The sequence below is a fragment of a genome, unplaced genomic scaffold (genome assembly GCF_019419815.1).
Source record: "Pyrus x bretschneideri cultivar Hongxiangsu unplaced genomic scaffold, Pyrus_bretschneideri_v1 Contig8, whole genome shotgun sequence".
Lineage (NCBI taxonomy): Eukaryota > Viridiplantae > Streptophyta > Magnoliopsida > Rosales > Rosaceae > Pyrus > Pyrus x bretschneideri.
Genome location: NW_025999820.1, coordinates 575,897 through 603,780, shown reverse-complemented (window position 1 = coordinate 603,780; position 27,884 = coordinate 575,897). Strand labels below are relative to the sequence as shown.

At 36.5% G+C, this 27,884-nt stretch overlaps 1 protein-coding gene across 2 annotated transcripts; it reads left to right on the top strand.

Moving 5' to 3' along the window:
• Positions 1-9,950: 9,950 nt before the first annotated feature.
• On the top strand, positions 9,951-14,870 carry LOC103938282 (Golgi SNAP receptor complex member 1-2-like). Of its 2 annotated transcripts, none has more exons than XM_009348286.3 (6): positions 9,951-10,081; positions 11,167-11,363; positions 12,465-12,554; positions 12,700-12,771; positions 14,396-14,525; positions 14,611-14,870. In XM_009348286.3, exons 1-6 carry the CDS (start codon positions 9,952-9,954, stop codon positions 14,706-14,708), a joined length of 717 nt encoding a protein of 238 aa, XP_009346561.2. In that variant the 5' UTR covers position 9,951; the 3' UTR covers positions 14,709-14,870. The 2 variants fall into 2 exon arrangements, with proteins under 2 accessions (XP_009346561.2, XP_048431326.1); XM_048575369.1 differs by having other exon boundaries at positions 12,465-12,563.
• The last annotated feature ends 13,014 nt before the right edge of the window (positions 14,871-27,884 follow it).

Genomic DNA, 27,884 nt, shown 5'->3' with positions numbered 1-27,884 from the left:
CCACTACGAAGCAGTTTTCTTGTTCCGTTACCTTTTTAATCACTTAAGCAACAAGTCATTTATTTTCATAACATAAATGAACACTATAATCTTTTGGGTTATTGACTTAAACCAAATGTGCTAAAAAAAAATAATAATAATTTTTAAAGACAATGCATACTGTTAATTATATGATGAACTAACTCCGAAGTTTTGATTTGCAATGTTCTAGCCGATGACGTAATATTTAGATTAACAAATGACCTTTGGCTTCACACTGAATAATCGTTAAGCACTCTAGAAGATAGACTTTGTCAACTCCATAGACGCTTAATTATATTGTTAGGATATTGATTAGTTGATGTAATAGGTCATGATATTTCTTAATCAAAGAAACAAACACGTTCCATTCCATGGTTGCTTTGTTTATGTGAAAACAAGTTTTCCTATGCGATTTAATTTTCCTACGTCTAGAAAATACACAATATTTTGACCTTCAGCCGTTCGGGATCCTTTGTAACATGATATTTCTTAGTCAAAAAAAAAAAAAAAAAAAAAAACGATCTTATGAAATTGTTTAGGATGGGTAAGTTTTGTCTTTAATTTACATGGCAATTTTACATGTGTCCCTCATGCATAATTTTCTACTAGAAACATGTGTTGGCCCCACCAACTAGTGCAAGAATAGCTACAAGCTCAAATCTAAAAGAAACTTCAAAACATGAGACGTTACAATGTAAGTGAGTAAGAAAGAAGTGAAATTTACTTAAAAATTTCAAGTAAAAAAAAAAAAACAAAGAAGAAAAAAGTGAAATTTGTTGTAAACTTTTTTAGTTTAACTGTGGTTGTGTAAATCCTATATTAGATTTTATTCTAGTTATTCTTTCTTATATAAACTTATATTCCTTTGGGATGAAGGATTTTCTCCCTCTTATTACCATAAATAAAGACACTATGTAGGGGGAATAACACATACATTCCTCTACACAATTCTACAAACACATCTCTCTCTCTCTCTCTCTCTCTCTTCTCTCTTTGTTGCCAGCCCTCTTCCATTTGTTAGATAAAATAGGCCACAACACGTTATCAGCACACTTCTACCATTGCGCTTAGGAATCTGACGTGGAAGATTTCTGCATCAAACCAGTTCATCCATATCATCACGCAATTTGGTTCTTCCAAAACAACGGTTTTTATCTCGATATTTTTTCAGCCTTGATAGCATGAACATTCACCATAATGCATGACCCAACTTTACGTTTTTCGAATTTTAGATTCTACATAAATTGTGTATGCATTATATTCATAATTGTTGAATTATGTGAATTTGATATTGCCATGAATTGCATCAAATATATATCCATGCATTGAATTATATATTAATATACATGCAATTGAATTGAATAAAAAAAAATTTAGATTTGTTTGGACCCAAACCTGAGGGCAAAGCCAAGACCCTGGAGCCCCATAAGTCTCCAAACCCAGAACCCGACGCCATCACCGGCGTCACCACCGATGTCTGACATAAGCATGGATTGCAGCCATGCATAGCCACCACAGCTGTTTTCCCGACGACCTGAAGTTGTCCTAGTAGAAATCATGGCTGAGAAGTTTTTTTTTATTTTTATTTTTTATTGAAATCTTGTCAGAGTTCAAAACCCTAACTCAAACTTGAGGGTTTCTTGGTTCGTTGACGTTGAGTTTTAACTCCCCGTCACCTGGGAATAGGTTTTACGGTGAATCATAGCCCCAAACTGCCGCCAGAAGAGACAAGTCCGGTGTTTTTCCCCGGCGAGCACACCCAGCACACGGTTGGGTTGTTCTTCTGATCCAAAAAACCAAGCCCTTTTGGCTTTGGCTCTTCTTGCCCCAAATCAAAACCCAAATTTGGTTTTTGGGTTTGTTGTTGCAAGCCCTATCTTTTTGCCAACTTGCGATGTTAGCACAATTGGGCTTTGGTGTCCCTGTGTCCTACAACGCACTAGATTGTATCCTCCCTTGGGTTCATCTGTTCGCGTTGCACACGATCCCAGCTCATTGCTAGAGGATCAATGCACTGCTCTGCGCCGCACCGGATCTGTACCCTTTCATGGGCTCTTCCTTGGATCCGGCCTGCTTTTTCCTCTTTTGCCTTGGGCTTGCAGCCTACTTGAGGCAATTCTAGCCCAATCTGGGCTTGGACCTCACGGTAGAGATTTGCTCAACCCACCCATGGGCTTTGGCCTATATTTTTGGGCCCCAAGCTTAAATAGTTTATTATTTTTAGATAATTTGGGTTTTATATTTTTTCATCCACACTTTAAATTTGGCCCGAAGTCCAAATAATTAATTCAATTATAATTATATACATGAAGTTCATAATTATTCCCTTGTTGCATATTTCTGTGTATATATTTGCGTTTGTTTGCAGGACCATATGAACCTGAAGTTCATAATTATTCCGAAACTTGAAGTTTCTACAAACATACCTTGTTTGAAAACTTGAAGTTTTCCTTAGAAACATCACCCATGAAAACCCGAAACTTTTTCATGCGAATTTTAACCAATTCATGTCTATTAGAGCCTGAATGTTCTATTCCTATGTGAATGGATTGATATTTTCTCCATTGCACTAACCACATCTTGTCCATCTATTTTGTGATAGGAACATGTCGAATTTGAACAAACTCAACTTCACTGCTTTAGAGGTCTCTGGAAGGAACTACCTTAAGTGGGTCCAAGATGTACAGCTTCACCTCACTGCAAAGAATTTGCGTCACGCCATTGAAGATGAGACGGACAACCAGGTTGGCGAAGCTAAGAAAGGCACTACCATGATCTTCATTTGAAGACATATTTATGACGCCCTGCAAACCGAGTACCTTGCTAAGGAGGATCCACGAGCACTATTGGTCGCTTTGCACTTCTAAGTCATGACTGACAGCATTTGCGCTTCCAAGACTTTAAGTTTGTGAATGAATATAATTATGAAGTTTGTCAAATCCGATCACTTCTCAAGTTTTGTAACGAAACTTTGACCGAAGAAGATCTCCTCGAAAGGACCAATTCAACCTTCCCTGCTACTAATATTGTCCTGCAGCAACAATATAGAGCTCAGAAGTTCACTAAGTCCTTGGATTTGATCTCTATTTTACTTCTCGCTGAAAAGTAGAATCAGTTGTTGATGACAAATCATCAAGCTCGACCTACTAGGGCGACTGCTATGCCTGAAGCATACTATAACACGAACCAATGCAAAAAGAGGCGTGGCATGGATGGCCAGAAGCCACCCCGTCAAGGTTAACAAAGCCAGGGCCCATCTAAGGGAGGAAACAAAGCCCAGAAACACCCTAACCTCACTTCCAAGGCCCCAATCTTCAACAATAAGTGCAAATCACCTGAAATCATGGATACGGACATGTGCTATCGCTGTGGTTCAAAGGACCATTGGTCCCGTGTTTGCTGAGCTCTCTAGAAGGTTGTAGCTGAATATCATTCTCGTCGTAAGAAGTTTGAATCAAACTTTGTGCAAGTGGACAAACTGGAAAGTACCAAGATGGAGGTTTCTGACTTTCAAAAAGTCGTTACCCCTATGAAAGATTAGAATCTTAGACATAAACTATTTTTCTAGTTGAAATTTAGACAATGGGGCTGAATTCCACCTAGTGGGCGAACCTCCCTTGTGTTTTTGGTTAATTTTGAACAATTTTCCTTTATGTTTGGATTATTTGTTGGTGATTTGCTTTTGGATATTAAGTTTTTAATTAGTTTCTGTCCTTGAATACTTCAAATTATTTTGAATGGATATTGTTTTTAGAACTTTTATGCATGTGACCGATTCAAATTAATTTTTCATTCTAGGTATGACTAGTGGGGAAGTTAATTGTCTGGCAGATAATGCAACCACACACACCATTTTGTGTGAACGCATTTATTTCACTAACTTCATACCTAAGAATGCACCTCTGACAACCCTCTCAAGGCCATCCAACCAGATTGAAGAATATGGTAAGGCACATATAATGTTGTCCATTGGTACAATTTTGACCATTGATGAGGCACTTCATTCTCCGCATTTTGGAAGAACGTTGTTGAGTTTTAAGGACATCAGAGATAATAATTACCACACTGAAACCCATGTAGAAAATGAAGTTGAATTTTCGTGTATAACTTCTTACAAATATAGCTAGAAGTGTATTCTAGAGAAGATGAAGCGTATTCCGAATGGTCTGTATACTACGATCATACGCCCTATAAAGAGCCACTATATGGTTGGCCCTACCTCTGGGATCGCGCACGACATTACATTTTAGCATGATCGTTTGGGATACCATGGACGAATAGTGATACGTTGTATCCTCAATCATTACATGGGCATCTATTAACCTGAAGTTTAGATTCGATTCAATGAATCACATGTCAAACATGTTCAATAGGAAAGCTTATTACTAAGCCTTCCTATGACAAGATTCGCTCGAATCCTCCCATTTTTCTACAAAGGATTCAAGGGGACATTTGTGGACTGATTCGCCTTCCATGCAAACCATTTAGATATTTTATGGTTTTGGTTGACACTTCCATATGTTGGTCACACGTATGCTTGTTGTCCACAAGAAACACTGCGTTTTCCAAACTATTGGCTCAGGTTATCAAGCTCATGGCTCACCACCCTGATTTTTCGATAAAATCTATTCGATTAGATAATGCTGGAGAATTCACATCAAAAACTTTTGATGACTATTGCATGTCAATTGGGGTTGAACTTGAACATTCAGTACCCCATGTTCACACACAAAACGACCTGGCAGAGGCATTCATTAAGTGCTTACAAATGATTGCTTGATCGTTGGTCATACGTACTAAGCTCCCGTTCACTGCTTGGGGCTATGCAATATTGCACGCATCCATGTTGGTCTGCCTGAGGCCTGTTGCGATCCAACCATATAACGTCTTTCAGTTGATTATCGGATACGAACTCAACATATCATATTTACGTGTTTTTGGTTGTCTATGTGCCGAGTTCGCCGCCCTTACGTACAAAAATAAGGCCTCATCAAAATATGAGAATCTATGTCGAATATGATTCTCCTTCAATTATTCATTACTTAGGACCTTTGACAAGTGATCTATTTACCGCTCGTTTCACAGATTGTCACTTCTATGAGACAGTCTTCCCGTCGTTAGGGGGAGATAAGAACGTTAACAGTCCTAAAGAACGACGCGAATTATCGTGGACGACTCTCACATTGTCTCATTTAGATATCTACACCACTGGGTTTGAAACTGAAGTGCAGCATATATTAGATCTTCAGAGCATAGCTCAGAGCATGTCAGATGTTTTCACTGATCTAGTGCAAGTGACAAGATCACATATTCCATCTGTGAATGTGCCTGGAAGGATGGATGCACCAAATGTACGACGGACTTCCCTCCTAGAAGCTCGGGACACCAACTTTGGTGATCCATATACATTAGCAGCTAGCCAATCATCTGCCCTTACACAAAAACGTGGTAGACCTTTTGGTTCAAAAGATTCACACCCCTGGAAGACGGTATTGGCCCCTTGAAGAGCCTACCTTGAATCTGACTATTGCTTACTTATTCTATCAAACTCATAAGGAAATTCTAAATGACGAAAGCGTCCTTGAAGAGACGAATCCACCTCTCAAGAATCATGAGATTTCAATCTATTATGCTAGCTTAGATGATGTGTGGTGTAGAAATGAGATGATCGTCGATGATGCATTGACATATGCAGTAGCTATTGAGATCATGTTGAGTATTGACATTAAAACCCATCCCGTTGATGAATGTCGACGTAGAACCGATTGGTCAAATCAGAAACCAGCAATCCAAGTCGAACTCGATTCGCTTGCGAAATGTAAAGTGTTTGGACCTGTAGCTCTTACTCTTCCACATGTGAAGCCCGTTGGCTACAAGTGGGTTTTCGATCAGAAGCGTAATGAGAAGAACGAAATTGTGTGTTACAAAGGTCGTCTTGTTGCACAAGGCTTTTCACAACGCCCCCGAAATTGACTATGATGAAACTTATTCACCTGTTATAGATGTGATTACTTTTTGCTACCTTATCAGTTTAGTAGTTTTCGAAAAACTGAGTATCCAGCTGATGGACGTAGTAGCTGCGTATCTCTATGGGGATCTTGATACAGAAATTTATATGAAAGTTCCCGAATAACTTACATTGACTGGATCAAATATTTCCAAACCCCAGAACATGCTTTCAATTTGGCTGAGGCGTTAACTCTACGGTTTGAAGCAATCCAAAAGAATGTGGTATAACCATCTGAGTGAATATTTGACTAGTTAGGGATATGTGAACAACGAATTATGCCCTTGTATGTTCATTAAGAAGTCACATTCCGGTTTTGTGATAGTTGCAGTATATGTCGATGACATGAACCTTATTGAAGAGCTTGTAAGAACTGTCGTGCATCTGAAGTCGAAATTTGAAATGAAAGATCTAGAAAAGACTCGATACTGTCTCGGTCTCGAGATAGAGCATCGTTTGGATAGAATCTTAGTACATCAAACAAACTACACCCAGAAGGTGTTGTGCCGCTTTAACAAAGATAAAACAAAGCCTTCGAGTACTCCTATGGTCGTTCGATCGCTAGATGCAAAATGAGATCCCTTCCGTTCGAAGGAGGATGATGAATAGATTTTGGAGCCTGAAGTTCCTTATCTAAGTGCGATAGGCGCTTTATGATAAGCGCATATTCATGCGACTTAATTAGCTTGTTCTCGTGCATTTATGTTGTGTTTACTTATCTATTTCTGTGTTTAAGGCCACTTTTGTGTATTTTCAGATTATAAGGCCAAAGTGTGCAAGAAGATGCAAATTGGAGTCTTTTGGAGCGAAAGAGGAATGAATGAGTTGAAGACTTGAAGAAACGACGAATTCCTACGCCAACGATGAATTCTTACCAAAACGAAGAATCCTACTCAAACAAGGCTTCCTATTTTAGGAAAGTTGACCCTAAGTTTCCCGTTTTGGTAACCTTTCCTAATCTTAAACGTCCATATCTTCTAGCCACTTTGACGGCCTTATAGGCACTTTAGGACACAAAACCAAGGCCCTAGCCCTATTTCCCTTCCTAGCCGCACCTTTATATTTTAATTTCCTATTTTCGTAAGCCTTTGATTTAATTTTAAATAAGCTAGGGTTAGTTTTCTGAAATCATACATTTTCCTAACCCTAGCCGCAAAACCCCATCCTTTTTCTCACATCATGCAGCCACCATCTCATTTTAATTATTATTCCATAAACCGTATCCATTCATTCCCATTAAACCACAACCTAATCCCATAATTCATCCATCTTCACGCAGCCACATTTTTAAAACCTACAAGCCGCAAGAAATATAGCATCCAATCTCTCATATTTTATTCCATTTTCACGCCACCACCATAACCTAAAAACCCAATCAGCCGCATAAATGATTAAGCCACTTTTTTTCCAACAAAAAACCGGTGCACAATTCTCCCATTCATTTTTATATCAGCCGTGCAGCCATATCTCAAAAAAAATCCCATTATTCTCTCCATAATTCCCATTCGTGGCCGTGCATTCTCCCCCATCATCCGTAGCCACCCTAAACCTAATTCTCCTCTAGCAGCCGCAACATATAGCCCTCCATTTCCAGCCGTGCTTTTTCCCAAAACATTCCAGCCATTTTTACCTTCTCTGCCGCAGTAAGAAGAAAGGAGGAAGAGGAATTTAAATCGCGCACCAATTCACGTGGATTCGTTGGGCGTTTTAGGTGTAATCATTCCTTTGTGCTTTATGTTTAAATTCAATTGTATTTCTCTTTTTGCGAATATGAGAGGCTAATCCCCCTAGTTAGCTAGGGGGTGATTCGAAACCATGGTTATACTTGCAATATGAATTGATTACTTTTGGTTGGAATTTCATGAATGTTGGATTCAATTCATTTAACTGTTTGATTGATAACTTGTTTGTGTATGTTTATTGAGAGTGCACGCTTAATGTTCATGCATGAATTTGACGCTAGAATATAAGTGAGTTTCACCTAATAGTTATGAACTTATATTCACAAGTAGTGGAGGTTGCTTATAAACAATCGCGTTAATTGAATTCCTGGCAAGAGTATCATGCTTTTCATAGTTACAAATGCCTTGTCGATGCTTATAATTTCCAAAGAACGTAATGATTCTAACTTGTATCTTTATCATGCTGTTCATATAGAGAACTTGTTAGGAATAATTTGTTTGCGATGCATATTCATCCAATTCAATGATTCTAGGGAAATTTGAAGGTTAATTTAAGCGGACCTAATTAACTTGGAGTGTCGAGTTTCATAATTCATCGAAAGACCAACTGAAAATCAAATTGTATGCAAGTGTGACATGTGTGGAGAAGAACCTTCTAGCTAGCATTCATCCATATTTTCATCACATTCATATTTACATTCTGCCTTTAAATTACAATCGATGCATTTAATTTATTTTCGTCAAAACCACAATCCCCCTTTACCTTAGTGTCTAATTTAGTTAGAAAGGGTCTTAATTTGTGTTTATAAGTGTTTTGTATTCTTTGAGTCTTTTGATTTGTTTGAGTGTTTTTATTGTTAGTTTTGCATTCTTTGAGTCTAGTTTAGTGTTTCAAACTTTATTTTACGTTTTTGAGTCAGTTTCCAAGTGATTTTGCAATCCCTCCTAATCCCCGGTTAAGAACGATCCCTACTTATTTATATACTACAATTGTCACAAGAGGGTTTTAATTTGTGTGCTTACTTAGTTCGCATCACTTTATTGTACTTAGCTCAATGCACTAAACTTGACATCTCCTTCATTGTAAATCTTTTGGCAAGATATAGTAATGCACTAAACTCGGTTTAAAAAATGTTTAGGTTGGATTAGTGAATTCAAGGAGAGCTTGGGTTTTTACAAATTTAACTAAGCCCAATCCATAGGGACAAGGGAGGTGTTTGCAAACAACCAGATGGTACGGTTGGTATACCATGCCAACCGAATTACCAACCATACATATCAAATTTGTACTAAAATTTTGTACCAAATGGCAATGGTACAATAATTGTCCAAATCATACATTTCCGATAAGGTAATGGTATTCAAAATCATTACCAATTGCAATACTGTATCGAACCAGTATTAATAAGATAATATAATATTACATACTTATATATATTGTAATATTATTAACTAAAATTTGAACAAAAAATTAAATTTTGTTGTGACCTATTTTATCTGATAAAGGGAAGAGGGCCGACGGTAAAGGGAGAAGAGATAAAGATGTGTTTGTAGAATTGTGTAGAGGAATGTATGTGTTATTCCCCCTACATAGTGCCTTTATTTATAGTAATAAGAGGGAGAAGAAATTCGTCATCACCAAGGAATACAAGTTCATATAGGAAAGAATAACTAGAATTAAATATAATCTAGGATTTACATAATCACACTTAAACTAAGAAAGTTTACAACACTCATCTTGAGTGTGTAAATACTCAAAGTAGATTCAGCATCATGTAGAAGTTGAGGAAGTCGACTTGTCGACACTAATTCACCCATTTCCAGCCTAACAACGCTAGTCCCACAAACGTTTTTTTTCACAATTTTCCATGTATCCTCAATCATAGGATGTGGAACCCACACATTAATTAAGTGTGTCCAATTCGGAGAACTCTACTACGTAGACGACCTAAATTTAGTTCGAATCTGATGGACGATGGATTTGATACTTGTGACTTAGCCGATTTCTTCACTCCTCCTAATGTAAAGTATATAGTAAAATATAAACATCCCGACCCTTCATCCCTCTCTCTGTGGGAAGTAAAAAGAGAAAGCAAAATGCAGACTGTGAAGAACATGAAGATGTTTTTTAACTGTAAATAACTGAATCAGTAGAAAGCAACAGTTGTATCACGAAACAGTCACGGAAGACGAATTGGGCAAAAGGGTTGCCGAATCTGGATCCGAAATTGGGAGGTCCAAATGACGGATTCGAATCTGGAGTTGCAGGAATCGGGTTGGGAGGAGCTGAGGAGAGAGGCCAGGAAGATTGAGGGAGATCTTGATGTGAATCTCTCTTCTTACGCTAAGCTTGGTGCTAGGTTCACACAAGGTGGTTCATTTCTTCCAACTGTGATCTTAATGTGATTAGTTTTTCAATGGAAGTTGTTAATTGCTTAATTATGTGTTTTGGGTTTCGTCATTTCTGTGATTTGTGCATCGCATTTTGGTTATGGAAGGTTTTGGATTGGTGGGTTGTGGTAGTTACACGAATGGTAGTGCTATGAAAATTCAATTTGTAGGAAGCTTTGTTTATTGTGCTAGTTAGGAATAATGGGGGTGGCTTAGTTGCTAAAATTTGGAGGAAAGGGAGCTAATGTATGTTTTTACTTTCTGTTTATCTGAATAGTAAAAGTTTAGTTTGATCGGTATCGTTAATTTGTAATTGTGAAGTTTGGTTATAGAGAATGGCAGAGGTTTCTTGAGTTTTTATGAATGAGAGAATTTTAGTTTCCTTCTAGTCAAACTGAGATCTTTTGTTATATATTTAACTATTTTAAAGGGTAAGCATTGTTGTGATCATTCTTTGGACTTATGTGTAGGGCGACTGAGTTTCACATCTTTCGGCATTTGCGTTCTTTATTAGAAGCTTTCGTGATCCTTCTTCAAGTTCTAAACATTTTCTTAAACTTTGTTTTCTGTTATGAATGAAGTTGTGTTATAATGTTTTTTTCAATGCTTTTTCTTTGATATGTTTGTTAATGATAAGTTCATCGCATTACAAATGGGATTTTTGACGACCAAATAGATAAGTTTTTCTATAAGAGGGATTGTATTAGTTGGTTGATACTAAGAACTGTTAAGATTTTAAGTAGGTTGCAGTGTGCATCTCAGGAATTTTGTTAATTTAGAAATCAAAGGCTGTCTTCTTGTGGAGCTTTCAGTTTCTTTTTTTGTTAACTAGACCCTTCTTAAGTGTTTGTGCAGAAGTAAATAAGCTAATAATAAAGGAGGGAATTGAGTTTCCTGGTTATCGCTTGACATGAAAGAAATTGTTGCATGATGTTTTCTTTCCTAATGCTGTAACTTTTAGCTCCTGCTAAACATTATGGCCCTATTTTTGAATATTTACTATTGAAAGCATACTTATTATCAATGAATTAACCGCCTTTATAACAATATACATTTTGAAATCAGGTTATGTGGAATCTGGGTCACCATCTGTTAGTTCTAGCAGGTCATGGAAGTCCATGGAAATGGAGATCCAGTCGTTGCTTGAGAAACTTTTGGAAACAAATGATTCAATGAGTCGATGTGCTGCATCTGCTACACCAGCTACTTCTGTAACTCAGAAGCTAGCAAGGCACAGAGACATACTTCATGAGTTTACCCAGGTTTACCTTTCTTGGACCTTCTACTTTTGGATTTCAAATTTCTAGCGTCTTGTTTTGTGTTTTCTCCTCTGCTGCAACTTATAGCTAGCTTTGGTGCATGATAGTACATGGAGATTAATAATCTTTGCATTGTTGTGGCTAGGATATGCTAGATCGTTTTACAATTGTTACAATATATGATATAATTGCATGAAAAAACTAGTGTCAAATAGTACCATATTCTAAAATGATCTTACATGTCATCAATGGTCCCAAACCTTACACAAGTTTCATATTTGATTAATAAATAATTGAATGGTAATACTTGTGTACTGGTGGAATGATATAATTTATCATTTTGGAGTTTCAATCCTGAATCTGACTTGACCTTGAGTTTGAAACTCTTGTAATCATTTTGAATGGAGCAAGGTGCCTCTTAAAGAATCCTTTCTCAATTTGTGTTTTTGGCACAGCCACATGTATCTTAGGTTCATCCTTAATATTATTGAAGGTGTGAAACCTAGTTGCAAACTTCATCAGGCCCTGATTATAGATATCTAAAGTAAATCTTGCATTTTGACTCCGATAAGCACTTTGTGAGTTGAGGCTGTCCAATTTGCAGCTTTGAGTGAAATTTTTCTTCTATATATCCTCCGGTTTTTGGGGTGAGGGAGTAAATTAATGTTAGAGCTACAAGCCATGACAAAAATGATCGTCATATTCATGGAGGTCTGGTTCAAAGGGTAATGGTTTTGATTCTTTAATCTTGTTCTTGAAGATTGAGGTCTGGTTGAATTGTAACCTTAACCTGAAGTTAAATTAGGTTCCGTATATGTCAATTTTAACTTTTGATGAGGATTTAATAATCTGGCTTTGGTAAGACATTTGAACTCGATTTTCCCATCATTCAAATGGATACTTTTGCTGGAACATGCGTGAATCATCTTGTGGTCACTTGGAATGCTAGAATCACCCCCTCCTTCTCCCACTATTTGTATTTATAAAAGAGAATTTTGTTTTTAGCTTTGTTTTGTTTGACATTGATATATTTACTTCTGTAATTAGCATTTTACCATCTGATTGAAATCTTTTCCGTTGTGAAAACGGTGATCGTCTCTTTAGGAGTTTAGAAGAATCAAGGGGAACATAAATTCATTGAGGGAACATGCGGAGCTTCTGACTTCAGTCAGGGACGATATCAGCGAGTACAAGGTGAGCATGGTTAGAACTCTGATAATTATTATAGTTTGCATGTTGTTTTTCCCTTTTTTTTTTTTATACTTTTTTGTCTTTTTGTCTTGATTTCTGTATGCTCTTTTTTTCTAAAATCAGGTTTGTTTTACCTCTCTTCATGCAGGCATCTGGGATTATGTCACCAAGAATGCAGATACTACGGGAAAGAGCTGCCATCCATGGAAGTGTATCGCATGTAAGTTTAAGTGCTATTTGGGGATAAATCACATGTTAGGTTATGAACCAACACAATTGCATTTTGTGCATTTCCCATGGAACACTTCCCCCTTTTCTTTCTAAAGTTGGGTTTAACTAAGGCTTATCGAGTCTACGGGCTACACATTTGGAGTACCTCCCTTCCATTCCACAAACCCTTAGTATACAGATTTTACACCTTCAAACAGGCTGTAATTTACTGCAAATTAACAAATGTGAATATTGAAGTGTTGAGGGGAACTCAAAGTTGAATAACAAACTGTTCACCAGTCAGGATACTACAGATTGAAAGTGTGCCCACAAATTTTCCTTGGGTCGAATATCTGGCTACGTAATGCTTGTGATCCATTCCTTATGCCAATTTTCTTGTCTTAGATAATCCCCCAAGTGGATGGTATTGGAGTTACAAGTAGGATGTGCTTGGCCGGGTGATTCTGACATTGGTGGTAGATTTTTTTTTTTTGCACTTTCTGGTGGGTGGTTTTCTACTGTGAAATAGTTTCTCTTTCTTAGCAGTACGTGCTTATTTGAAGTGGAATATTTACGGGAGTAGGAATAGGATGACATTGAAGGTTGTGAATTGCCTTTGTGTAATCTTATTTTCAGAAACCCCATATTTTAGCTGCCCTCCATCCTGCAAATTTACTACAGTCAATTTGTGGTTGGTGTTCTGAGACTTGCAGGTCTAGAATTTGTTTTATGTTGATATTTTCCCCTCTTATACATCCTGTTAGAAATGGATGGGTTTTCCACATAGAAGTAAAGTGAAACAGAAAGTTTCCCTAACCTTTGCCAGTGGCACTGAGTATGCTCAACTGGTTTCCACTTTCCAACAATGTATATCAAAGTCATAGAGAACCACCCACTGTTGCTTTGAAATTTAGAAAGAGGAAGAACATATTTGATCCTAGCCATTAAATGGAGTAAGTATTTAGGAATCTGCATGAAACCTTACATATTAGACCGTAAAGTTCGGGCCCGGAAAAATAAGAAGGAAAAGATGGAACTTTCCTATCCAACCAATTTTGTTTTAGTATGGTGATTTGCTACCTAGTTATCAACTATGGTTGGTCCCATAAATCTAAGGTAGAAGGTCATACATGGTGGATGATTGTACCAAGATCGGAAAAGTAGTGCTTTAAGCTCCCCCAATTTTGGCATGATGCTTCCTTTGCATCAAAGCAACACTCAGGACACTTTTTTTGAAGCACTCTATATTTCTACGTATTGGTTCGCTGCACTTGGATTTAACTTTTTCTCCTATGGTAAATATTGGACTCAGTTTCTGCCTTCAATTGAAAGTCGGTCGTTGGAAGTCCTGTTTACAACAACAACAACAAAGCCTTATCCCACTAAGTGGAGTCCACTATATGAATCCAACAACGCTATTGCACTCGGTTTTGTGTCATGTCTCCCGGTAGATCCAAGTAATCTAATTATTTTCTTAGAGTCTTTGTCCAAGTCTTCCTAGGTCTTCCTTTACCCCCTTGTTCCTGAGCCTCTGTCTCGTAATCGCATCTTCTAACCGCAGTCATGAGAAGTCCTGTTTATCTTTATAAAATAAAATAAAATATTCTTTGATACATATGTTCATGTCTGTGCAGATAGATGAGGTGATTAGTCAAGCTCAAACAACAAGAGCAGTCTTGGGCTCTCAAAGGGCTCTGTTTGGAGATGTTCAAGGGAAAGTGAAAAATCTAAGTGACAAGTTCCCTATAGTCCGTGGCCTACTCGGTACTTTTTGAAACAATTTACGCTATTCATTTCCATCTTCTGATGTGACTTTATATCCATCTTCTGTTCACTTTTTTCTTCGCAGGTTCAATTCGAAGGCGGCGATCAAGAGACACACTTATTTTGTCTGCAATCATTGCAGCTTGTACCTTGTTTCTTATTATCTACTGGCTTTCAAAATAATTGTATGAGTGAGATTTGTCGATATAGAAAGTTATAAACGACGGTACCTCTCTAGGGATTTTTGCTTCTGTAATTTCTTGGGACAAATTGTTTACATGTTTCAAAAGTTTGTGGTACCTTTTCTGTGGTGCCATTTCAGTGAATTATATTTATGCTTCTATACAGACTAACTGTTCAAAAAATGGAGCTCAAGAAAAACTTCACGGGTTCATATCCTTACTCTCTGTCCCTCTCTTCTGCCATGTCCCCTCCCTCGTGTGATACGTGACATGTCAGGCGAGGACTAGAGAGAATGGGCATGAACCCGTTACAAGTAAGTTATCATTGTTTGAAATTAGATATCAAAATCTGAACTAATCAAACTAAATCCTGCAACCGCACACTGGCATTATTTGTTTTTTTTTTCTGTCATACCTAAAGACACATTTTCTATGTCTTAACATGGGACTTGGTGGTGCATCATGTGAAGTGATATGACTTTTGGTCGATTGGTTCCTTGGGTGAATGGTCCATCTGGGGTCTTAGTCCAGAAGCAGTCCAAAAGTGCTGTGGAAAAAAGCCTAATCAAATCTACATTTTGATGGAGCTGTTACAGCATGCAAAATCAAAACAATTTATTCCAAATGTTGGAGTGATTTTGGGACATGTTTTGTTGAGAGTCAATAAGAGAGGATTTTATTGATGAAAACATTAACTAATGAATGAATAAAAATGTAAAGGGCCAACAAAGTTGGATGAATTGAAAGCAAAATTAATTCTCCAAACCCCACATGCAAAAAAACATGTTTGGATGCTGGGCAGGTAAATTAGGTCAAGTTTTGAATTTTAGACACCAAGATGAGGAACAATGGCGGACCATGTGTTTTTTTTTTTTTTTTTCTTTTTTTGGGAACAAACGATATTATCTGCAACAAGGTGGAGAGGGGTGGGCTTAGCCTCACAATAGGTTAGCAATAATGTGATTCAAATTTGTTTTTAACGAAAATCGAACCTAAGACCTCTCACTTACAAGTAAAGAAGGATACTACTAGACCGTGATACTAAGTGATGATAGACCATGTGAATGTTGGAGTGTGGCGGCAAAAGTGATAAATGACTAACCAAACAAATCGAATTTAGGGCAAATTGAACATTAGGGAAACAATTTCAACACAGCAAACACTGTCAACATGTATTTCAAATAGTTACTCTACTCTTATATATAATGCGACCTGTTAGGTCATCCGCAATGCAAAACTAATACGATACATTGACGGATATATCGTATGAACTTGTAAGTCTACTGGTTTCATTATCGGCTTATTTTAATCAATAAATTTTATCAACCAGTAAATTTCCTCCTCAGCGTCAGATTTTAAAACTTTTGATATGTTATTCTGTCCATATTTGTCAAGTGGACAACCCGTAAACCATTTAGAGGACCGCTTGACTTTTCTCCCCTCACTAAAACCCATATCGGCAAACAACTTCTACTATCCTTCCATGTGGTTCAGGCATGATCTATCACATTTTGTATAGTAACGACTCGTTCAAGTGCGAAATGACGTTTTACTCTTTTAAGTGGCTCGCATGTGGTCCATGTCACAAGTATGGATAGAATTTGAATGCTATTGAGTAATTTAACCATGGAGAGATAATTGGATATTTTTAAAAGTTCATGCGGTGAAAGTGGTAGTGAATTAAATTGTCTGTTTTCTTCTCCAATGCATACCCTAATGTTAAACACAAATTTGAGTATTAACATTTGAGTTTGTGCATTGAAGAAAAAAATATTGGAGTCAAAACTCAAATTTGATCTAGTTTTAACAGTTTATGCATTAGCTAGGCTATCTTCAATGGAATGGAAAATTTAGAGTCAAAAGTTATATTTGACTCTAAAATTTTTCTCAACATCCCCGTCCAATGCACCGGAAAAAATGGATTCATATATGAGTGTGCCATATGCAAAGTCATATTTCACTTTGGGTATAACTTTAGAGTTATAAGTGGGACCCCACCTTTAAACAATGGTTCAAAACAACGTTGTTCTCGAGTATCGTTCTTTTTTCTTTTCCATTTATTTTTTGCTTCCTATCGCGCTAGAAGTACCTCATCGAATTCTAGTGAGAATTGAGATTTCTAGCAACCTGTAGTCGTTACAAGATGAGAAAACTCGTATCTGACAACTGGTTTCCAAAGATCCAGAAGAATCTCATTAGATTTGGATACCCGGATCGAGTTGTTCTCAACATATCTCGAAGACTCACAGCGACGCTAGCTTTAAGCTTTGAGCTACTCAGCCTTGCGCACATGGTCGTTGTCTTTTTGATTGTGTTACAGTCCATTAGTGGATGCCAATGTTTTCTTCATCCTCACTTCTGTGACTCGCCGTTGACATCTAGCACCTGAAGCATTACTTCTGTGACTCGCCGTTGAACTTTTATAAATAGCCAATTCCCCCTCTGACGTTAGATTTTGAAAAAATTTCATTAAGTTTTTCATCCATCCTATTTTTCATCCCTTTTGCTCTCATACAGTTGTCATGTATTGTTTCTGTGATCAAAATGGATAGAAAATTGGATGAAAAATTTTAAAATCCAACACTAGGGGGAAATTGGCTATTTATAAAAGTTTAAGAGGGTAATTGGCTAAAATTATAGTTCAAGGGGGAAATTGCCTAAATATAAAAGGTTAAGGGGGTAATCGGCTAAAATTAAAGTTCAGATGAGGAATTGGCAGCTCCATACAAGTTCAAGAGATAAATCGACAAATATGCCAAAAATAAGAGGGGGAGTTAATGGGAGGAGATGTGGCTCTGGTATTGCATAGAAAAAGGTTGGAGTTTTGGAGTTATGCGGCTTTTGGTTGCATCCATATCCATATGTAAGAACAAAAAAAAAAAAAAAAAAAAAAAAAAAAAAAAAAAAAAAAAAAAAAAAAAAAGGTATTCGAAGTGGTAAGGAATGATCGTACCACGTAAAGAACAGGATCTCCAAATAAAATATAGCAATTGGTATTCGGTGCAACACAGTGAGGCTCTACATGTACTTCATCGCGTGCTCCTTACTTTCATTTATTTTGTTATTAATATGATTGGTGTAGTATAATCGTTCATCCTATATTATAATATGAATGGTGCGAATTCATCGCCATTCTTATATTAACACACACTTATATATATATGTGTGTGTGTATATATATATGTGTGTGTGTGTGTGTGTGTGTGTGTGTGTATATGAATGGTGTGGCATTATCCCCCTTTTCATAATAATGGTCATTATCTTTAAGTTTGGTATTTATGGGAATGGTGCTGAATTAAAGCCCTTGTCACAATCATTCTTATTTAAAGCAATTTATTTATAGTGCCTGGAACTACCACCCTTTGCTTTAATTTACCTATTGTACTACATTTTGTTATGATGTGTATATACTAGGACCCAAAGTTTCTTGATCAAATTAGAGTCTGAAGTTCCTTGATCCTCATCATATAAAAATTGGACCTGAAGTTCCTTGATCAAATTTAAAACTTGAAGTTTTTTTGAATCAATTGAGAGAGCAGTAGTTCCTCAATTTCATTGAAATGACGACCATAAGCGTCTTAGCCACATACCAGTAAATGAGGACCAAAGTTCTTTGATTCATGTAAATAAGGACCATAAGTTCCTTAATCCATTTACAGACCAAGTATGGCATAAATTCCAAATGTATGAACCTAAAGGTTTTAACAATATTGTCAATATCGAGAATAAGTCTTGAGTACATATGTATAATGTTTTGACTTTGCTGAGGTTCAAAAATGTCACACGCAAGCCCAACCAAGCATCGAAGCGCAATTGTCATGCAAGCCTCTATTGAAGCCCAAGTACATACCATGCTACAGTAATTAGACTAGATCACACCATGCTTATTTATCACGCTAATCACTAGTCATGCTAAGATAAGCCCAAGGGACATGCCCAGGGCTTGTTAAGTGAATTGTGGTGTGAATGATTACGTAAGTTCATTAGGCCTACGTGGAGTCAAAGATTGTGGAAGACTTTGGGTTACTTGGGAGCCCAAAAGTCCAAGCCCATAACCTTTGTATTCCACTTGGGTAAGTTTGAGAGAGAACTAGCCTTGTTTGCCTCTTTCCCTAGCAAGCCAACCCTCTTAGTTAGGCATTTAATGCTGACTTTCCCTTCTTAGCTTGCACAGACAACCAATGCGTGAAAGCCATGAGGTACTTACCTGAAGTAATGCCTATGAAAGGTTGGCCTAGAAAAGTTACGCCTCAGGAAGAAACAGAATGCAGGTTTCAACAGTACATCTAACTTACACCAAAAGGGAAATAGTATGAGAGCTAGGGAGAAAGGAAGGGGAAGCCCAAGCCATAAAGGACATCCTTTTGAAGCCTGGAGAAGAACGCTTCACTTACAAAAGGATGAGGGAGAACCATGTGAGGAAAGAAGAGAGACAAGGGCAAGAATGCACCACGCAGAGCAAGCTTCCTTTAAGTGCAAGAAACCCTAGTTCTTTAGAGATAAGCCTTCCTTTCATCCTGAGCCTTCCAATAATCTTCCTTAACTCTTGCAAAACCACCAAAACTATAAGAAACCCTAGATTAGCTATTTTGATACCATACAGCCAAGAATCACCTCTCTCTCATGCCAAACTAGTGGGCTTTTAACTTCCACACCATGCATCATTCGTGCAAGTCGTAATTTATTGTGATTAGTTAGTCATTCTCAGTATTTGTTAGTTTAACAAATACTCCTCAGTCATCTAGTACTACGTTCTAGTGGTACTACTCTTCACATGTGAGTGAGGGATCTTATGTTCAATTTTCACCAAAGGCGAATTTGAACCACATTATTGGTAGCCTATTGTGAGGCTAAGCCCACCCCTTCGCCCTTAGTGTAGATAATGTCGTTTACTCAAAAAAAAAAAAATAAAAAATAGAAAAACTCCTTAAAGCCACCAGGATTAGCACACGAAGCACTCGTTAGTGCACTCAGAAACACTCAATCAGTGCCTAGGGAGACACTTTGTCAGTGCTTGAAAAAACACTCCATCAATGCCAAGGAAAACACTCCGTCAGCGCCCAGGGAAACACTCTATCGACGTCTAGGGAAACACTCTATCGGCATCTAGGGAAACACTCTATCAGCACTGAGGGAACCAGCACTGAGGGAACCATTTCATCAGCACTAGAAGCATTTTAGCAGTGGAAGCACTTAACATAACACAAGACCAAGCTTCCATGAGCTGCTGGAAGAAGAACAAAGAATTCCTTAGGACTTGTTTTTCCTTTGGGATGCTTTGTTCGTAGTTCTTACTAACTCAGAAATGGGGGACATGAAGGTTTTGGCTCGTCTCTTTACAACACAAGCTCATCAAAGTCTTCAACACAAACCCCCCAATAGACCTGAAGTTCAAAATATAAAGAACTTGAAGTTCTAACACCTCATGTGGACATGTGTATATATGGAATGAATTAATTATCGCAAGTTCTGTCATACCTCCATTTGGGAATAAGAAAATGGTGAACTTAGCAAAACTCGATTTTGTTACCATCGACATCTTAGGCATGCAAGAAATACTTTCATGGTTTCATGATGCCCGAGAATTCATGTGGAAACATACGATATTAGGAAATATCTTTGTTTAAAGGTTCACTGATTCATAATAATGGAACCAAAAGTTTACATAGTTTCCTATTGTTTCCTATGTCTAACAAGCTGAACTAGAAGTTTCAGGCATGTATAAAACCAAAAACGAGAGAACTTTTCTATACATACCATGCATACACATAAGTTACAACTACAACAATAAAAGGAAAAAAAGAAAAGACTTTTTATAAACATTGATCATGTGAAGCCTTAGTACTTGACAAAACTCTTGAAAAGGGAGGCACTGGATACCTTCAAAATATAGCCACGAACCTCTGGTGGTCACTTGAAACCGACTTTCAAATTTTTGCAGTTGATCGAGCTTTCTTTTTATGTTCATCAAGTAATTATTTGCAAGCAGATCAATCTTGGCCCAATGCAACTAGGATGACCGCTCGAGGCCCAAAAAAACAAGGGGCACTAAAATAAACTATGTTGGTTTGTATTTATATATATAGGTTTTGTTTTGTTTAGTTTTGTTTATCTATAAATAAACGCTCATAATAGCAGTATATTTGAGATGCCAGAGTGGTATTGAATGAATTTTTTTTTTTCCTGTCCATCCCAAGTTCAATTCCTTATCTCGCCATAAAGGGGGTAATTTTCCTTCTTTTTTTTTTCCATGTCTACTTTAAACAACAAAGAAACAGTAATTGGGTTATTAAATGTGGCATTTCTAGTAGTGGTTTTTTGTTATTAGTTTAAGTTTATTTGCAAACTCAGGTTCAAGTTTGTCTAAATATAAATTAGGGTTTTTTTTATTTTTTAATCTATTGGCAATTTTTCATGTTTAAGTAATAAAGTGTTGTTATTCTTTAAGGGAACTGTTATTGGCACTCAAAAAATCTCATTTTGCCCTCCTCACAATTGTATTTTTCTTTTTGAATATAGAAAGTTTGGAGTGGAAATGAGAATTTTGGAGTGCCAATAACAATTCCCATTCTTTTTTATTGAATAAATTTTGTTATTGATAGTCCAAAAATATCATCCTACACTTATGTGTATAATTTTTCCCTTATGATTTTATATATTTGGAATGAAATGCAACCTTTCTAAGAGATCGAAAAAGAAAATAAAGTTGAATTACAATATATATGTGATCTTTGGTAGTAGCATTTTTTCCTTTTCGTTTATTGACGTATAAAAATTAGAGATTTTTTTTTTAGTACATCGATACTTTTACACTAGGGGGAGTTCGGCTAAGTCACACAATGGGCAACCTAATTTGGCATCAAATTTGTCATCCACGAGATTCGAACCTAAGACCTCTCACTTCCAAATGAAGAGGAATACTATCAGACCGTAGTATTGAGTGGCAAAAAAAAAAAATTAGAGATTTTAAATATAAACAATTCAAAGGTCTCATAATGTGCAAGTGGCTTGTAAATTAATTAGTTAAGAGGGTTCACGTTCGCACACAAGGTCTCATGTTCGAACTTCCTCACCATAGTTTTGATGAATTTAATGTAGATGATCCTATCATTTGTCAAAAAGGTCCATAATGTGAAAAAGTCTACTTTCTTTAGTATTCGATCGACTACATACAAATACTAAGACAAATAGTTATCTTATGTGAAGTTATGATAGGCCATATTTTTTGGTGTTGCCCAGGACCTCAAAAGACTCGGGATCGGCCTTGTTTGCAAGTATGTGCAACTCTCTACTCTTACGCTTGAGTCCTCTAATCTCTTGTTGAAGATTTACTACTTAGGTATTAATGATTTAACTTGGTGAGTTCGAGCAAGTATACGTTGGTCCATGTTGGATATAGAACTCGCACACTTAAAGCCAAATAGCCTTGAACAGTCAATTTATCGAATAGTTTTGAAAGTAATCTTTTATATTTGAGAGTAAGAAAGTTCCTAGCTATTACCGTGGCGGTTATATCATTCTTTGTCACAGAGTCTCCAATTATAAGAGGACCATAAGAGGATAAGAAGGATGGACGCCTGTTCATCTTTTGCAATATTCAAATCAAAACAACAATCATATGGGCAAGCTCAAAGAAAAAGAAGTTAGATAAATTGAAATCTCAGAAATACAACAGAGGTAACTTCCACATTTGGGCAACTTTCCGAGCCTGCATTTTGGATACAATTGATGCCTCTATAAAAGCAGAGGCAGTAGGGCAACTTGTTAAAAAATTGAAAGGAGGACACCTCTCTCTGAATTTCAAAAGCCCGGATTTTCCCAAAATAAAGTTCGCTTGCATTTCTCAGATGCAATCTTAACTTTCCGGATATCAAGGACAACTTTGCCAAAATATCTCTTATAACATTTAAACGCGTGCAAAAATGCCATGATCCAACGGCACCGCCATCTGCTATTGGAAAAACATATTGATGTTGACCTCCGTCCTCTATGGCAAGGCAATGCCCAACTCCTCTTCCTTGCTGAGAATGCATTTTCAACCAAACCTTTCAAAATACTCAGCTTTCTTTCTCTCTGAGAATGCCTCTTTAACCAGGTCATTCAAAATGCCAAACTCATTTCCTCAGCAAGAAAATATTTTTGATTGAGAAGTTTTACATCACTGTCAAATTCTTTTACTGTTTTTCTTCAAGAGCAAAAGTATCTCATATTATCAGGGACGAGAGCAAAAGTATCACATATCATGCCTTGTCTTTTTGTTTGCCCTTGCTTTTGCCTATAAGATAAGGGGAAATAAGGCAGTAGTTGGAATTTGAAATCAAACTTTCAGCCTGGAACTGATTACCTAGAATCTCACCTGATTGCTTATCTTGCATTGCTCTCGAGTAATCATCTTCAACTATTGTTGGTGTGGGTAACCAACACCTCAAAACAGTTTATATGATGTTGACTTTTTACACTAAAGATGCTAAGCATGAATGAGTCACCCATAAGTGAGGTTTTGAAGGATCATTCACAGGCAAAAAGTTGTGTACCACTTCTGTTGTGCTTGAAGATGGAGCAAAATGATCAATGATAAACCCACAAAAGTTCAAAGGGAGAACATGAGTGGCTGACTAAGTGAATTTAAGACCAAAGTTCAATGATAGGAATCCTACTAACAACTTCAGCAAACTCTACTTGAGTCTATGACGACCAAAGGGCAAGAAAGACTTCAACTATTATTCTGTCTCATCATTTTATATCATTTCAATGATGTACAAAAGTTAATACAAATCTTGGCGATTACTAATAAGTTACCAAATGCATTAACAAGTTACAGAGATGCCATATGAATTGAAGTCTTAATAAGACAATCCATGGACTTGACACTACTAAACTGTTGCATGCCCGTAGCATGACAGTCACCGTATGGATTCAAGTCCCAAAAGGACAATCAGTGGACATGGCAATTTAACTATGTATGATGCTTGAAGCATGATGGACGTAAAGTTCCAATGAGTCAACTCCCTAGAAGTAGAGATAAAAATCCAAGCTCTGTAACACTCTAGAGGAGGTTATGATTCAAATTCTCCAGATAATTTATCTAATAAGAGATGACTGTCCTAGAAGAGACACAATGTATATCTCTAGAAGAGGCAAGGATATCCAAAACAATGGAGTGCTTAAAAACTATGCATACACATGCACATGATAAACAATGTTAATTTTGGTTTTATAGTAGCTACTAGATTCATCAATTAGTTGTGCTGATATTGAGCCATGTTCTTTTGTTCGTTGACAAAAATAAAAATTATTAGCCAAAATGGAGATAAGCAAGTCCATTACAATTTAGTAAGAACGTGGAAAAATGGACCTATAGTGCAAATCACCAAATGATGTTGAACCAAGAAGGTTATATACATATGGGCATTTGTAATATAGGGAAATGCACTCACATGGTATGACACAAGATTCCTAGTTAAAATTAGAATTGTAATACACTCTTGGAAACATGATTTTCCATTATGAAACTTGTTCATTTCACTGGATAATTATATATATTATATGAAGGCTTATGAAATTCCCGAAGCATATGGCCATAAGTAAATCCCTTAAGTGTGCGTATGAGCAAATTGCTCTGTATAAATTCCAAGGGAGAATGTGTGTGAAGTGTAGAAAATCCCAGAAAAGGTAAATCACAAAGTATGTACTCAATACTAATGAATAATATAAATTGCCTTAATCACTCATAAGAGATACGATGAATTGATACTTGGTCCAGAAGTACCATATCTTAGTGAAATATGTATCTTACTGTATTTATCATTCATCCTTATTTCCTGTGAAGCACAATACCAACATATTGGTATTGGAATGAAACGAAGCTTACCTATTGAAATTTTTGGGAAATTATAGACATGTTCTTGTTCTATTTCAATAAACTTGCTAATAGTCATGGTCTTATCAGGCAAGTAAAATCTGAATATCCCTCTAGCATGTATAAAAATCGCCCACAAAAAGAATTAATGGAAGAAGGAGATATTAATGCGTCCAAAACTAATATGGTACACAACCTCACCAACTACCTGCCAGACTTTTCACTTCAGAAATTCGAGAATTGCATCGACATGCATCGACTTGATGACAAGTTAGTTAATCCAAGCTTATTATCATCAAGGGGAGTATCTAAGAGTATGCTACATTGGTCAGAAAAAGTATTTTTGTTTCCTTTATCCATTCATCTCATGAGCTATTACTGAAGAAATTTTAATAAGATAGTCAATCAAAGACTTGTGGTCATCCAATGGGGAGTGTCATAAAACTAGATGACCCACCTAAAGAAATAGGCATCATCCCACGGCTTCTTGTCAGCCAATAAATGTTGAAGGTTAGCATGTGCTACTTTCACAGTCCTTAGTCTTAGCATAGAACTATATGGTTCCATATATAAAGGCCTATTAGCTCACAAATATTATAGAAAAGAAGATACCTGATCTATTGTTTTGATTGCCTTTGTAATTTTAGTTTGATAATGAGAGAGACCATTGCTACTGCCCCGAGGACGCAGATACACTTGTCGAATCTCGTAAATATTATGTCTTATTTACTTTATATTTCATTGCACACATATCGTTGATTTCACAACAAACTTTATATATAGCCTTTAGAGAAGAAAAAAAAAACTTTAAACCCAAAATATAAATTTCAATGCCAATGCATTGGAGTGGAGAAAAAGTTATGTTTGACGCCAAATATAAGAATTTTGTTTTGTTATTTATTTATTTTTGTTTTTTGTTTTTTTTTTTTTTTGTCAAACGATAGATTTTGTTAGATTAACCACCAACGGGATTTTAACTCACGCCGTCATGCAATAGCTCAATACCTTTCCATCACTATGGTAAAGGACCACTTGCCCAAATATAAGATTTTGAATTCAAACGTTTTGGTGCATTAAAGAAGGCTTCCTAATTGTATTTATCAACGTCACACCGGTAAACGTGGGACTATGTTGAACCAATGATTCATATGTATATTTCCCAATAAAATTCAAAATCTAACATTACACTGCTAACTTAACATAGTTTTTAAGACAGTACATCTAAGGTCTCCTCTGGTATATAGACGATTGGATTGAAATGGAAAATCGCTAAAAGCAAGGTATTGAGGAGGAAGAGAATGATTTTTTATTTTGAGAAACTTAGAACAAGAGTAGACTAAAATAAAAGGTGTGTGAGAAGCTAAAAAATATGTGTGAAAATTACCACCCAAACTAATTAGATGTGGTTTGGGCTTCACCTCTCACGTTAAAACCAGGAAATTTACATGAAAAAAAGTACAATTCGTTTCTTGCCCCCGAGAAAGAAAGATTAATAATTAGTTAATTATTTAATTTGTTGATATATTTTTTGTTTTGATGTGCATGTGGTAAAAAGTAGTGGGGTTAGCTCTCTAACCTGGAAATGAACCCAACAAGACGGTAGACCTTGATACCATTTTAAGGGGGGGAGATAGTACACGTAGCAGAGAGCTGTGCATAAGCAAACAAGAAAAGGATCGTATTTCCATGTCTTTCGCAACAAGCCTAGAGGCCACAGTAGAATTGTAGTATTGAAAACAGTGGATCTATGGCTTTATTGTTAACTCATGATAGTACGGATTTGGTTTTTTTTTTTTTTTTTGACAATGAAACTGTGCAAAGCCTATACCTGCTGCTGCTGCTGCTCCTTCTGCATCTGCCCCTCTCTGCTAATTGAGCTGTATAAATATCTTCTTTATTGGATTTCTACACCACTCACCGGGGGAGAGAGAGAGAGTTGAATTCTTCAGGATTGTAAATTTAAGGAGTTACCTATAGCCATTTCGCAGTGCATTTTTTTTTGACAGAGAAAATTGAAGATGATTTCTTATAAAAGAATGAATGGAATGTTTTAAATAGACCTCAAGATTGTGATAACTTGAAATAATGGAACGCGATAATATATTTCTTCACTTTGATTGAAATGATTTCACGTTGGAATTTCTATCTTCTGAACTAAAAAAATGAAAATAGGGGAGAGAAAAAAAGAGAGGAAAAAGAACTCGAACTATTTGTTGCGTCATAAGCTCAATCTGTTAGTGTTCATTATTAAGTTTCGTTAACTGATATTGTTCCTAGCTAACTTAATCATTGAGGTTCATTACTCTAAGTGAAGTTAGACCTAAGGGACCTCGGTGCAATTAATAATAAACCATTTACTTTTTGTCAATAGGTTGAGGAGAATCGGATTTAGTAATTAAACCAAAAACTATCTTTGTTTTCGTTTATTTCTTCTTTTGTTTGTTGGTTTGAACATCTAGTCCACCATTATTTACTTCTTTCTCTTTACATTCTTTACCTCTTTCTAGCTTAGACTATAGATGACACTATGATTTATAATTTCCCTCCAACTATGAGTTAGTTATACTTAGGGTTTGTAAAAGAAAATCTATATGATGTTTTTGGTATATTAAAGTTAAACAATAAAGATTTATATTTTGTGAAAAACCCCCCTGTGTCTGGAATCCGAGTCCACCACTGATGAGAAATAACATTTAACTAAGAATTAATTTAGGTTTATCATGAAACCAATGTTTATTATTTATATCTTCGAGAATATTTTCATAGTTAAACGAAAAACATACAAGCCTATAGATTTCCTTTCAATCCACTACTAAAATTAAAAGTCAGCAATTGTCCAAACTATATAATTGGGTACATTCATAATTCAATGGCAAAAATAATATTCAAAAGGAAAGAAAATGCCTTCTACTTTCATCTTCTATAGGTCCCTAAGCTAATGTCTCCTAGATTAAAATGCTTTGGCTAAATTTGGGGGACTCACTAGCTTCTATTGTAAATTAATTCTGCATATTGCACTAAAAATAAAGAGTAAATAATGCTTGAATGAGCCAATCTGAGTTTTTGAGATCCGCAAACTACTTTTGATGCTATTTCTGGTGGCCAAAAGTAATTTTTCTTGGTTGCACGTGGTTACCAGACACGGTCTTAATTAACCCTAGGACTATGTACATAACCTTGAGGACATGCAGACAGAGATATATGAGAGATTGGAGGTAAGAGGCCTCGAGGTGATTTGTAACTGTGTGGCCAAAGATTTTACCTCTTTAAGTGTAAATTTCGATATGGGGGAACTGAGAATATCAAAACCCCAATTGG